Raw genomic sequence first — 14,562 nt, 5'->3', positions numbered from 1 at the left:
ATTTTGGCCACTTTTTGGATCTTAATATAGTCTTTAATGGGCCGCTCATCCACTACTTATTGTTAAGGGAGGTGGAAGATGAAAGGGTTGATCATATCAGTTTCAAGATAGGGGAAGTTGTGTGCAGTTTTGGTAGGAGAGAATTTAATATGATGACGGGTCTGTGGAGTTCTCAACCAGAGCCTATTGAATTGGTTGGGAATAGTAGGTTGTTGGAGAAGTTCTTCGAACAAAAAAAGTGTATTTATATAAGTGACTTAGAGGACACATTTGTGGAATACGAGGGGGATGACGATGACGATGACATAGTTAAATTAGCTCTAGTTTACTTTATAGAGCTGTCATTGTTAGGAAAAGATAGGCGGACGAAAGTGGACCGAACTTTATTTAGGATTGCAGATGATTGGACCACATTTAACAATTACGATTGGGGAGGGTTGGTTTTTGGACGTACATTTTCTGCCTTAAAACGAGCCTTGGACATGCAACATGTCAAGGGAAAGAATAAATCAACTAAGACAAAATATACTGTCATGGGATTTCCGCAGGCGTTACAGGTATGTTACTTTACTTCCTATGCACATATTTATATATACATATATCTTGGGACACTTGCTAAACTTGTTTTGTTGAACATGGAATAGGTTTGGGCATATGAGTCTATACCAACCATCACTGAATGTGGTGTACATAAAGTAAGCAACGATGCAATACCACGAATGCTGAGGTGGGTGTGCGAACTATTGCCGAAGTCTCATGTCCTATAGAGGCAGGTGTTTGACTCACCAATGGTAAGTATCAACAAACAGTAACTTACCGAATGCATGACTTTGTTCCTTTATGTTTTGACTAACTAACTACATTTCCACTTTGTAGTTTCTTAATTAACGTGGTAATTGAGATGATGCCTGAAGAGGAGGAGCATCTAAGAATGTCTTCAGGGGAACTTGTTGAGAAAACTCATCCATATAACACCGTTTCTGAGAAGAATGGTGATTCAAAACGACCAGGAGAAGCTAGTAATGATGACAATGACTGCAAAAAGAGTAAGAAAAAGAAGAAGTGGAAGTCTAAGATGAAAGAAGTTGTTCGAAAACTCAAATATCGAGTAGCGGTTCTCGAGAATGAACGTGGAAGCCTAAAATCAATGCTGTCGACTATATTGAAACACCTTGAAGTTCAAAAAAAGGTTAGGAATCAAAGTTTGTTTAACATTTTCAAAGTTTGTGGTACATTTTCAAAGTGTTTCTTACCAATACATTTTGACATTTCCAAAGGGTGAAGAAGGAGACTGCACGGGAGTTGAAGGTCATGATGCCCAGACCGAAGATGTTGACACACCCGGTACACCTTCTTGGTTGAGGATGCCCAAGGAGGATGACACAAGTGATGGGGTGAAACACGTTGAACTTCAAAAGCAGGTTATGAATCAAAGTTGTGTAGTGGGGTGAAAATTATCCTTACTAATGCTTTATCCTTAGTAATGCATTTTGACCTTCCATAGGGTGTCGAAGCAAACCGCACGGAGGATGACACGATGGACGAGTTGGATAAGAAGGTTCATATTGATTTGGAGGAGCCAATAGACGTCGTTGACGATTTGAACGAGGAAATTGGAGTAAAAAGTCTTACTTATTTTGATTCAGACGTCATGGAAATAGAACCATTATCCACTAAACGACCACATGTTCGGCCCGCACGTAGCAAGCGTGCAAGTGTATACTTGTCAACCCCCTTCACAGCTTTAGATAAACGGACTACAAAATCAACCACCACCACCTCTCAGTCTCAACCATCCGTCTATGATCCTATGCACAAAATACCTGACGCCCATTTAGATCGACTCAGAGCTTGGATCACAGACAAGCGTACGAAAGATGAGGTGCGTGAAACTTTTCACGGGAAAAATTCGAAGGAGTTTTTCAGAGACTTGTTCATGTGTCGTCGGTGGTTGGCGGATGAGGTTAGAACTTTTCTCATTATTTCTTATTTACAGTTTTAGAGCACTTAGTACCTTCAAGAAGTTGGTTTGATCGCATAACCGAATTAAATGTTTTATTTTGTTTCTATTAGCATTTGGATGCACTCTTTCTTCTCATTCGCTTCAACATTAAGACAGCCATGATACCTTCTGCTCAAAACTTCACAACTGTAGACACACTATTCATGGTTTGTACTCGCAACCATACTTTATGTACTGAATTTGCTTTTGATATTTGTCTTATTGTCTCATTGTATACATGCATGTGTGTTTTTTTTCCTTCCAGCGACTATTAGTTGCGAAGTGGCCTGAATACCAAGAATGTATTAAAGAGAATCGACCATTTCACTGGAAGGAGGAGTATCGGTTGGTTGACTATGTTGTCGGATCAAAACAAGACTGTCAAGATCCTTGGGTGAATGTTGATTACATTTACTCTCCATTCAATATCCATGGCAATCATTGGATTCTATTATGCTTGGACTTGGTACGCTGTCAAGTTAAGGTATGGGATTCGCTTCCGTCGCTTACGAGTGCCGAAGATATGAGAAGCATATTAGTGCCAATTCAAGAGATGGTGCCAAATTTGCTCGATACTACTGGATTCTTTGTTAGGAGAGGCGGATCATCAACACACAAGGAACCTTGGCCACTTGTCATTGTCGACTCCATTCCACTTCAACGCAACAATAGTGATTGTGGTGTATTTACAATTAAGTATTTCGAATATGAAGTTTCTGGTTTAGATGTAGCTACATTATGTCAAGAAAACATGTCATATTTTAGAAAACAATTGGCATTTCAATTATGGACCAACAATCTCATGTATTGACTTTTAGTTCCAACTTTTGAAGGAATTGTATATGTTCCAAACTATGTACATAAATAGTTTTATATAATGGAATGAATACCATTTTGGTTTTATGGTATGCAATTTTTATTTCATTCTCTTGGAAAATTGTAAAGTGTGCAGAACTTTTATATAATGTACAACAATGCAGGTGAGAGCAACATTCTCATGCTCTTAGAATTAGGAAGGCCAATTTATCCCACAATGTATGAAAATTTCACCTCTTTGAATGCTAATTGTTTTTGGCAGGTGTCTTAGAAACATTTTTGGATTTCTAATGTATGAATATAGACATTCTTGATGTGTTACCGGTGGTGGAGCAGAGGTTTGTGGTGGCTGCGGAACTGCAGAAGCAATGGGTTCAGGTTCTGCATCAAAATCAATTAAACTTCCAAAAGGTTGCTGATAGCTCTGTTATCTCAGCAAGAGCCTCCTTTGCATACATTAACAGGTTATGATATGATAAAATGTGGGGGATGTAAGTTTACCATGATACAAGAGTGGTCTAGAGATTTATGCTTGGTATTCAATGCCCATGGAAATAGTTTTAGTTAGCTCCTAGTGAAAAATGGATTTATATATAGCCTCACGTAGAAGGTTTTCATTATAAAAACATCTTATGTAGGAACAATTGATCCTCATTACCAATAGCAGCATTTTGATCTGTGTCTTGTTCTGTACCTTTGTTGTTAACCAGCCGGCTTTATACATTACTTATTACTATGCTTGAAGAGGTGGTTCATATGCTTGAAGATTTGAATCATTACTACTGCAGTAGCAAAAGGAGAGCAGTTATTGAGTTCTAAAGCAAACAATATTATTTACTTCTCACGGATTGTTCAAACATTATTCTTTGCAGCTTTGGAGTTGTTCTAATGGAAGTACCAACATAAAAGAAGCCCATTTTCTAAGACAACTGCCAGGAAAACAACAGGAAAGCAGAATGAGATATCTAAAAGGTAATCTGAAAGAGATGGTAGATCCCACATATCATAGGCTCAGGTGGAGAACGCAGTCAAAGTGGTAAGGATCGCACTTCGTTGCACGACTAAGATTCCATCTACAAGGCCCTTCATGCAAATGGTGGTTCATATGCTTGAAGAGGCTGAACCTTGTAAAAACTAAAAGTAGCAAAAGGTTTGCATTTATTACTACTGCACACTTTAAGTAATCAGCAAGAGGCTTGAAATGCAGCAAGGGCTGAACCTTTAAGTAATCAGCAAGGGCTGAACCTTGTAAAAACTAACAGAGGCTGAACCTTGAAGATGAATGTAAAAACTAAAAGTAATCAGCAAGATTTGCATCATTAATACTGCAGTAGCAAAAGGAGAGCATTTATTGAGTTCTAAAGCACACAATATTGTCATAATAGGATTTCAAGTCTTTCTCAAAAAGCTTGAAATGCCAAAGGAGTAAATATTCTATAAACAGTTCACAGTAGGATAAATAAAAAGAGAAGGAAAGTCTTGAAGTTGCAGAAGAAAAGTCTTCAACTTAGAATTGTCAGTGAGATGACTTTAGTGATCTTGCAAACAACACAGGACACAATTTTATAAGCATCTTCCACCTGCATTAAAAAAATGAACCTTTTTTACATCGTGATCATGCAAACAACGCAAGCACAAACCAAGCAAGTATAAAACTATTACTACGTACCAAGACGGGTACTAATCTTGTATGCTCGACTTCTGAATGTATGAAATTGGATTGGTACACGTTAATCTATTGTGGCCTGTTTCTTTACATCGACCACATTTATGCAATTTTGGTGCTTCACCGACACTTGGAATCCTCTTTTTCTTCGGTCGCCCCAACTCTTTTGACTACTTTCGGAGGTAAGACAGTCATATGTACATATTCTTCAGTTGTCTTCCATTCCGACTGATTCCCAACTAGGTAGACGGCCTCCGAATATGCTGCCAACAAACATTCATTAGTGTAATAGTTAGCACATAAGCTATAAACATTTATATTGCGATCCCGTGCAACAGCAATGGCATGTGCGCATGGTAGTTGCTCAGCTTGAAACTCCTTACAAGTGCACTCTTGAGTATGAAGATTTATGACCTCCTCTTTATCTAAATCTTTAACATGGAATTGGTAACAATCAATTGGGTTGACTTTCATTGTCAAAGCTCGTTCTTGTTTCTTTTGTAGAACTAACTCTGCCCATTTAGTCAATGTAGACGTCACTTTAATGCCTTCTTCTCGACGCTCCCAAAACCAACGTTGTAGCAAAGCTCGAACATGTTCAAGGAATGAAGCAATAGGCAAATCTCTAGGTTCTTTCAGTATAGAATTCATGGACTCTGCTATATTTGTTGTCATCATATTATATCGTCTTCCTGGACAGTGAAAACGAGACCAACGTGTTATTCCAACATCGTTTAAATATTTTCCTGAATCATTAGGAAATGCAAGAATACTTCTCCACGCTTCTGAGAACGTTGATTCACGATATGTTCTAGATGCATTGTAAAACAAAGTAGCTATAGTGTCATTCTTGTATTTATCATTCAAATTTTGAGTCAAGTGTTGGACACAAAGTCCATGGAATGCGGAGGGAAAAACCGATGCAATACACTTAGAAAAACATGTTTTTCGATCTGTCACGAAGCCTAGATTAGGCACCTCTCCTATTGCACCTTTCAATTTCTCTAAGAACCACTGTATTGAAGCATCTGTTTCTCTGTCCACCACTCCAAAGGCAAGAGGATAAATTTGATTGTTACCATCCAAGCAAACAGCAACTATCAACTGACCCCGATATTTGTTCTTAAGGAATGTTCCATCCATGACTATAACCGGTCTAATGCAGTTTAAGAATCCTCGAACACATGGACCAACAGCCATAAAAAGATATTTGAAGAAACGATCATCTTCAAGTTCCATGTGAAATATTGTACCTACATTTGCAAGTTTGAGAGCTTCACCATATCTAAGCAATAGATTATATGACTCTTCAGGACACCCGCGCACTCGTTCATACGCATTTTCTCTAGCGCGCCATGCTTTTTCATAACTCATATTTATGCCATAGTCTTGCCTCATGTCTTCTATGATATCACGTGGTTTGTATAGACGACCGACTCCCTTGAACTTTGACTTTATTAATTCTCCAACAACCCAAGATTTTGCTTGCCTATGGTCACGATTCAAAACGTCAAGAGAACATGAATGAACTTTGACATACTTTTTAATCTTAAATATATTTGAATCCTTCAATCTCATTGCTCGCAGTCTCCAACCACACTTGTTGTCAATGCATCTAACAAAGAGAACCTCTTTTGTAGACTTTTTTACTACAAACTGAAATTTTTTTTTCATTGCCAAGACACTTAATCTCATTGACAAATCTTTTTTGGAAAAAAATATTTGTCCTACATCAAACTCCTCACTTGTAGAGCTTTCTTCGGACCAATCATTCCTGTCTGTCTTCAACTTTTGGCTAGAAGAGCTGTAACGAACTTTAGATTTTCCTTTGCAATCTTTTGTAGGACCATCTCTATGTTGTGGGATGTCAAATGATTCACTATTCATCTCTACTGGCTCCCATGTAAAAGTCTCATCTTTCGAATCATATGACTCATATGATTCCCATATAGCCGAAGTGGTCCCTATCACGTTATCACACAAGCCAACTTCAACTTCACGAACATGAACTTCATTCTCATTTAATGTATCCATTACAATTGGAGGATGAGGGTTTAAGTTATGAGCTTGGTTGCTGCCAGATACTGAATTGTAATCTTTGCTTAACACTTTTTTGCTTTGATTACTTTTAGGCTCAAATGAGACGTATAAAGGGACCTTTAATGGATTTTCACTAAGAAGATAAAACTTCAAATCACGGTCATTGCTTAACTCAAATGTAGGAGCTTCGTGTTCCACTTTTATCTCATATATGCATCTTATCATTACGTCGAACTTTGAAGGGTCAACTTCTGCAAGGTCATATAATTCTGCCTGTAAATCTTTATGTGTTATTTCTTTACTGACAACGATGCCTTTTAACATGCCTCCTTCGTATTTTCTTCGCCTCTCATCCCACATACCACCGTAACGCACTAACATGGGAACATGTGACATCCTTAAACCACCTTATACTTTTCAATTGCTGCAAAAAATGATTTGAAGTTAGAATTTGACATATCACATAAACAAAGTTTATTAAAAAACAGTAGGTAAATACTAAATAAAACGTGCATAGTCACACCCTACATGTTTACGATATTGACAGCTACAAAATGTTTAGGATATTGCGAGATACAAAAAACAATAGCTAAAAGTCACCCTAAATCAATTCATTTCAGATTAAACATTTCAATTTAAGAACCTGCAAGATGTCTGCGAGATGTTTGCGAGATGTCTACCAGATGTTTGCGAGATAAAATAATAATAATGATAAATTGCTAACATCATTTGAAACATCTCTAAAGCAACCTTAAATCAACCCTAAATCAACTTGAAACAATAAAAAATAATATTTGATTTATACATTTAAGATGCAAAAATATATATACATATAACACAACACAATTCAGATTCGGATTTAAAAATTAAAACAAAACCACAAATGCGTGAGATGTTCGCCGGAGTAGATGATGAACGACGGACCCGGAGTAAAGCGGAAAGTTGACAAACTTTTGAGAGAGGAGAAGAATCGCAAATGGGTTTTTCTTTTTTCTTTTTCCTTTACATAATCTATGAGAAGGAGAAATGCTTCTTTTTTCTTTACGTAATTTATGAGACTGCAACAGAAGGATTTTTCTTTTTTGTTTCCCTTTACGTAATCTATGAGGAGAGGAGAAGAAGGCTGCCTTCGAAATTCTGTTTTTTTTTTTTTTTCCTTCAGGTGAATGACATTGTTAGTGTTTTGCTTCAAAATACTCTTAAACAACTTTCACAAAGTTTCAAGAATACTGTTGTTGTTAGTATATGAATACAAATATTTAATATTCATTTCAGTTTTGATTGAACTTTAAAAGTTGCATTAATACTCTTTTAACCTTAAAAAAAATTATCACTTCTACCATTAGTACAGTGATCAACTTGTTTGAAACTTTCTTGATTTGAAAAACAAATTGGATGGATTTTCTTTCTTTTTCATATGAATACTTTCATGTTTAAAACATGTGTGTATCACATACTCAATTAGTAACGATATAATATTGTGAAAACATATAAATCGTAAAGTTGGTTTAGTGGTTGGATTATTGTTTTACATTTTTGTTATAAACAAAAGGTTAATAAGTTAGGAAGAAAGCGAGTAGGAGGGGAGGAAAGAAAAAAATTGAAGAGATCATAGTCTCAAGTATTGGCAATCCTAAAATTTAAAACAAATTACTTTTAGTTGTTATCTTCACCACACAAACTGTTCTATCCACCCTTTCTCTATGCAAACTTCCATCTTAATTTGAGAACTTCATTCAACTTTAGATCTGCTTTAGCTTTAGTTTTTCTTTTTTCTTTTTTCTTTCTTCCTTTTTGAGGAATACAAATATTGTGTTTTGTTGCCATTGGAAAGCTTATTCTTTTTAAGCGTTTTTTTTTCTTTCTCCTCACTCAACTTCCTAATTCACACACAAAGCCTTATGAGAATACTTTCAACTCATGTTCTGACTTTAATATATATAATAGATATTTTTAAAAGTGGTGCAATAATACCGACTCAGATTAACACCCAAAAAGTAAAAAACTTTGCAAGATTGATGGTTACATATAGAGATATTCACCGAGCAGAGCGGGGTAGTGGAACGAAGATGCCACTCTCCTTTCCCGTCCCCACCCTCTTATCCCATACCACATTTCCATTCTCACAAATTTCTCCAAGAGCAACCGGACAAGGATTCTCTACGAAAACCCGCATTGCCCACGAGAAAATATTCCCTTATATTTTTATTTTTGATAAATAAGTATGAATATATATATATATATATATATGGAAGGATATGCTGAAGAATATTCCCTCACTTTGTTTATTGATCAAAGTAGTGTATTTATACAAGAGTATTAGGAAAATTATGCATAAATTGCATTTACAGAATTTACATTAATACCCTCCCTCAAACTCAAGGTGGTAGAGTAGCGATCAACTTGAGTTTGGTAAGTAAGTGACAGAATCGATTAGATGGCAAGGCTTTGGTGAAGATATCCGCAGGTTGTTCAATAGTAGAAACAGAACGTAAGAGGAGGGTGTTGCTTAGGAGGTGGTGACGAACAAAGTGACAGTCATTTTCAATGTGTTTTGTACGTTCATGAAACACATCATTGTGAGCAATCTGAATGGCACTACGATTGTCACAATGGAGGAGGGTAGGACCCTGTTGAGGGACACCCATATCGGCAAGGAGCCACCGAAGCCATATAAGTTCAGCTGTAGCATCAGCCAGAGCACGATATTCAGATTCCGTACTGGAACGAGATATAACACTTTGTTTCTTACTACGCCATGAGATGAGAGAATCACCTAAGTAAAAAATGTATCCTGTAGTGGATCGTCGATCAGTAGGATCCCCCGCCCAATCAGCATCAGAATATCCCGACAACACAAGGGAAGACTGAGATGAGAATTGAAGACCATGTCCCAAGGTGCCTTTGACATAGCGAAGTATGCGTAGAACAGCAGTGAAATGAATTGTTCGAGGAGCAGCCATAAATTGACTGACAATATGAACAGCATATGCATATAATATCTGGGCGAGTTACTGTTAGGTATATAAGACTGCCAACAAGTTGCCGATACAAGCTTGCATCGTCAAGAGGAACACCATCAAACGGAGTTAGGTGGACATGAGGATCTAACGGTGTTGAAGATGTGGTGGAGTCTGTAATTCCTGATCGCGCTATTAGATCAGATGCATATTTCGCTTGAGATAACAGATAACCATCTGAACGGTGAGAGACTTCAAGACCGAGAAAGTAATTGAGAGATCCAAGGTCTTTCATCTCAAAATGTTGACCAAGATATTGTTGTAGGTCGGATATGGCCTGTTGATCATTACCAGTAATAATCATATCATCAACATAAAGAAGAAGAAGAACAATACCATGAGTTGTCTGTCGTGTAAAAAGGGCATTGTCGTGAGAGCTGGAGGTAAATCCAAGTTGAGTAATGGTGGAGCTAAACGTGGCAAACCAAGCTCGTGGAGCCTGTTTTAGACCGTATAGAGAGCGCGACGAAGGAGACACACCTTGTTGGGAGGAGGAGAAGTTCCCTGAGGTGGCTTCATATACACTTCTTCAGATAGGTTGCCGTTAAGAAATGCATTTTTGACATCCATCTGAAGAAGAGGCCACTGTTTGGCAGCAGCAACAGCTAACAAGCTGCGAACAGATGTCATCCGGGCAACAGGGGCAAATGTTTCTTCATAGTCAATCCCATATTCTTGTGAGTATCCTTTTGCAACAAGCCGAGCTTTATAACGTTCAATAGTTCCATCAGAGTGAGTTTTGATTTTGTAAATCCATTTGCAACCAATGGGTCTTTTACCGGGAGGTAAATCAACATAGTCCCAAGTGTGCGTCTTTTCAAGAGCCTGTAATTCTTCATCCATTGCTTTCTGCCATACTGGGTTAGTACTGGCCTCTTGATAAGAGGTGGGTTCAACAAGGGAAACAATGGTAGAAAAACAATGGTAATCAGTGAGATGACTGGGAGGTTCTCTTACCCGGGTAGAGCGACGAAGAGGAGTAGCAGGTGGCGATTCAGGAACATCATCGGAGACAGACGGTGGATCCGGATTTGCAGTAGCAGGTGAAGATTGTGCAAGCTCAGTATCCAAGGTGGGTTCAGAGAGAGGAAAAAGGTCAACAGATGTATTTGTAAAGAAAGATTGAGGACTAGAGAAAGAGGTGTGGAAGGAGGACAAACGAGAGAACATAGTGTGTTCCCAAAAAGTGACATGCCGAGATATCCGGAGTCGGTTGGAAAGAGGGTCCCAACAACGAAATCCTTTGTGTTCGGTGCCATAGCCAAGGAAGCAACAGAGACGGGCACGTGGTTCAAGTTTATTGTGTTCATGAGGATGTAACAGAACGAAGCAGGCACTACCAAAAACTTTGAGTTTAGAATAGTCGGGAGAAATACCATATAGTTTTTCGAACGGAGAGGTGTTTTGAAGGACAGAGGAAGGGAGACGATTGATTGTATATACTGATGTAAGGGCAGCTTCACCCCAGAATTTTTCTGGACAAGAGGCAGAAAGAAGGAGGGCACGTACTGAGTCAAGAATGTGACGATGTTTGCGCTCAGCACGTCCATTTTGTTGAGAGGTATGAGGGCAAGAGCGCTGAACAATAGTGCCCTGTTGGGAAAGAAAAGAAAGAAGGATGGAATCTTTATATTCCAAAGCATTATCAGTGCGAAGAATTTTGATGGGAGAGGAAAATTGAGTGCGAATCATGTTAGCAAACTCAATATATGTGCGAGATAATTCAGAACGATGTTTTAGAAAGTAAATCCATGTAAATCGAGAGTAGTCATCAATGAATAAAACATAGTAGCGATAACCATGAACAGTAGTAATTGGGGCAGGACCCCAAATATCAGAATGCACTAAATCAAAAGGTTTATCACAATTAGAGATGGATTGAGAAAAAGATAAGGCAGGTTGTTTAGCAAGTTTGCAATTCAAACAATTAAAAGGAACAAATTTAGTAAGATTAGTCAAATTGTTAACAGAAATTAAATGACGAAGTTTTTCAGAGGAAGCATGACCAAGACGAAGATGCCACTGATATGTGTCAGAATCAGTGACCGAAGCAGAGATGGAAGAAGGAGATGAAACCCGAAGTGATGTGAGCTCAAACAATCTTCCCACTTTGCGACCCGTTCCAATCGTCTGTCCCGTCTGCGGATCCTGAACCTGACAACCATTGGGAGAAAATGAAACATTTAAGCCAAGATCACATAATTGACCAACAGACACTAGATTAAAGGTCAGGTTAGGAACACAGTAAGTATGGGGAAGATGTAAACTGGGAGTATCAATGGTACCAGTATGAGAGATGTTCATACAATTACCATCAGCAGCATAAATAGGAGGTAAAGATTTTGTAGGGCTAGAAGTAGACATAAGAGAAGAGTCAGAGGTCATATGATTACAACAGGCAGAATCAAGAAGCCATCGATTACCTGATGAAACAGCAAGAGCGGAGGATGATGAAATTAGTTGATTCAATAAGCTCTGAAGATCACTTATCTGAATGAGGGATGAATCATCCGAGGTCGCAGCAACAACAGATGAGGAACCATGTTTGGTAAAAATTTTCTCTTTTGTGGAAGTGCTAGGAGGTCGGGGTGGTCTGGTAGGGCAGTTATCCAGAATGTGGCCATGTTTATGGCAGTACCTGCACTCTATTTTAGGACAGTTACTAAATTTGTGACCAGAGAGCTTACAATTCTTACAAAACATATTTGCGGCTCTGTTGGGAGTGTATGTGCTAGCAAGGACAACATCAGATTGTTTAGTAGAGTTGATGCCAAGACGCTTTTCTTCAAACAGAATTTCTTGAATAGCTGCATCTAATGAGGGTAAGGGATTCCGGTGTAGTAAAGCAGCTCTAACAGATTCATATTCTGGACGTAATCCCATAAGGACTTTAATAAGGCGAAGATGATCTTTGCTGATGTTCGCTTGGTCAAGTTGAGTCCAAATGGGTTGAAGAACTGCCAAATATTCATTAACAGACTGACCAGAATCTTGATTTAGATTTACAAGTGTACTGTGCAGTTGGTAATAATGGGCTAAACCAATAGACTTGAAGCGTGTAGACAAAAAATCCCATAATATTTTAGCATCATCAAAGGCATCAAACTGTGCATGTATAGCGGGAATAGAGGTGTTACCAAGCCAGGTGATAATTTGATGATTTTTACTGTCCCAATCTTCGAGACGTTCAATGAATGTGTTATCCCCTTCCTTTGCAGTTGGTTTGGTGATGTCGCCAGTTACAATGCGCCATAGTTTTCTTCCAATAAGAAAACTTTTCATTTGATTTGCCCATGTGATATAATTTGTACCATCAAGTATGGTAGAAATGGGTCTAAAGATATGGTCTCTCTCCATTTTGATTTGGGGTTAACAATGCGGATTTTCGACCGAGTTTTGACTGATTCGTGACTGGATTCGTCAGATCTGGGTTTCACTGTATTTGGCGGCTGAGATTTGCTTTGCAAGACTGGGATTCGTGGCAGGTGAGCGTCTTCACAGCTGGGTCGCGGCGACTGGATTCAGGGGTTCACGGCTGGGTTGCGGCGACTGGATTCAGGGGTGCACGGCTGGGTTGCGGCGACTGGATTCAGGGGTGCACGGCTGGGAACGGAGACAAAAAAAACTTGAAGACAAACGGCTGAAAGATTCGTCAGATCTGAAGACAAACGGCTGAAGGATTCGTCAGATCTGGTGGGCGGCGTCGGACGGTAGACGTCGTCTTGCACTCACGGCTGGAAGAGAAGTCGCGTGCGGCTTGGAACGACAGAGGAAGACTGGTGCTTCGCGGATGGAGACAGATCGGAGCGGCGTAGATTGGAGACAGATCGGAGCGGCGTAGTCGCGTGCGGCTTGGAACGACAGAGGAAGACTGGTGCTTCGCGGATGGAGACGGATCGGAGCGGAAATGGACACCTGCGATGCCGAGGCTGCGACTAATCGGCGCGACGCCGATGCTGTGGTGGAATGGCTGGAGACAGATCGGAGCTGTCTGCGAGGCGTGCCACGTCGATGCTGTGGTGGAATGGCTGGAGACAGATCGGAGCTGTCTGCGAGGCGCGAGGCGCGATGAGGATGACGATGACGGAACGGCTGCGAGGCACGATGAGGATGACGGAGACGGTTCGAGACGTCTGCGAGGCGCGATGAGGATGCGGGATGGAGACTTTCACGGGTGGTTGGCAGCGGCGGCGGCGGCGGCGATTGAGATGGAGTCTGAAAACCCTAGCTCTGATACCATGTGGAAGGATATGCTGAAGAATATTCTCTCACTTTGTTTATTGATCAAAGTAGTGTATTTATACAAGAGTATTAGGAAAATTATGCATAAATTGCATTTACAGAATTTACATTAATAATATATATACAATATGTTTATCTATAGTATATATAACAGTTTGGATGTGGTGAAACTTTTTCCTTTCCATTATACCCTTAAGTTTAATTTTGTGTTTCATTTCACTTTCTGGTTCTATGGTAAATTCATTTTTTATTTTATTTATTTGTAATATAATTAATTAAGGAAGATGAATGGTTTTTCATTTACAATTTAGAAATTAATTAAAAATTAAATAGAAATAAAATAATTATATTTTTAAAATCATGTTTTGCAAAAGAAATAAAGTTTTATTATAATAATGTATTATATTTTATAGAATACATTAAACATAATTAACATAATTAACTTAAAATCACTTTTAATCTTTTCCATTTTTCACTTTCATTTTGGATGACCTTTTTATCAAACACTTTTTCTTCAATAAACTCATTAGAATGATAACGATAGTAATACGTATCTTTTATATATATCTTTTTCGAAATGGTGTATCTTTGTACTTTTGAAAATTAAATTTGTTGAATTTTGTTATATGTAATTTTTTTATTGACTTCATATTTTTATATCAATTTAACAAGTTAAAAAAGTCACGTGCAATGCACGTGTTCAAAGAATAGTATATGTATGTGTGTGTGATTGTATAATATAAAATAAAATAAAGTCAAACATTAACTCAATGTTT

The 14,562-nt window shown here is 38.5% G+C and overlaps 2 protein-coding genes across 2 annotated transcripts; one reads left to right on the top strand and one right to left on the bottom strand.

The window, feature by feature from the left end:
- Window positions 1-883: 883 nt before the first annotated feature.
- LOC116405113 lies at window positions 884-2,813 on the top strand. The gene is made up of 5 exons (XM_031888813.1): window positions 884-1,189; window positions 1,278-1,421; window positions 1,505-1,963; window positions 2,074-2,169; window positions 2,268-2,813. The coding sequence occupies exons 1-5, from the start codon at window positions 902-904 to the stop codon at window positions 2,811-2,813; spliced, it is 1,533 nt and encodes a 510-aa protein (XP_031744673.1). The 5' UTR covers window positions 884-901.
- A 1,290-nt stretch (window positions 2,814-4,103) lies between these two features.
- LOC116404987 lies at window positions 4,104-6,080 on the bottom strand. Its single transcript, XM_031888479.1, has 2 exons — window positions 4,488-6,080; window positions 4,104-4,398 (listed from the first exon to the last, which is right to left on the bottom strand). Exon 1 carries the CDS (start codon window positions 6,060-6,062, stop codon window positions 4,605-4,607), a length of 1,458 nt encoding a protein of 485 aa, XP_031744339.1. The 5' UTR covers window positions 6,063-6,080; the 3' UTR covers window positions 4,104-4,398; window positions 4,488-4,604.
- Window positions 6,081-14,562: the final 8,482 nt, after the last annotated feature.

The sequence above is a fragment of the Cucumis sativus genome, chromosome 7 (assembly GCF_000004075.3).
Source record: "Cucumis sativus cultivar 9930 chromosome 7, Cucumber_9930_V3, whole genome shotgun sequence".
Taxonomy (NCBI): Eukaryota; Viridiplantae; Streptophyta; class Magnoliopsida; order Cucurbitales; family Cucurbitaceae; genus Cucumis; species Cucumis sativus.
This window is presented reverse-complemented; position numbering and strand designations above follow the sequence as displayed.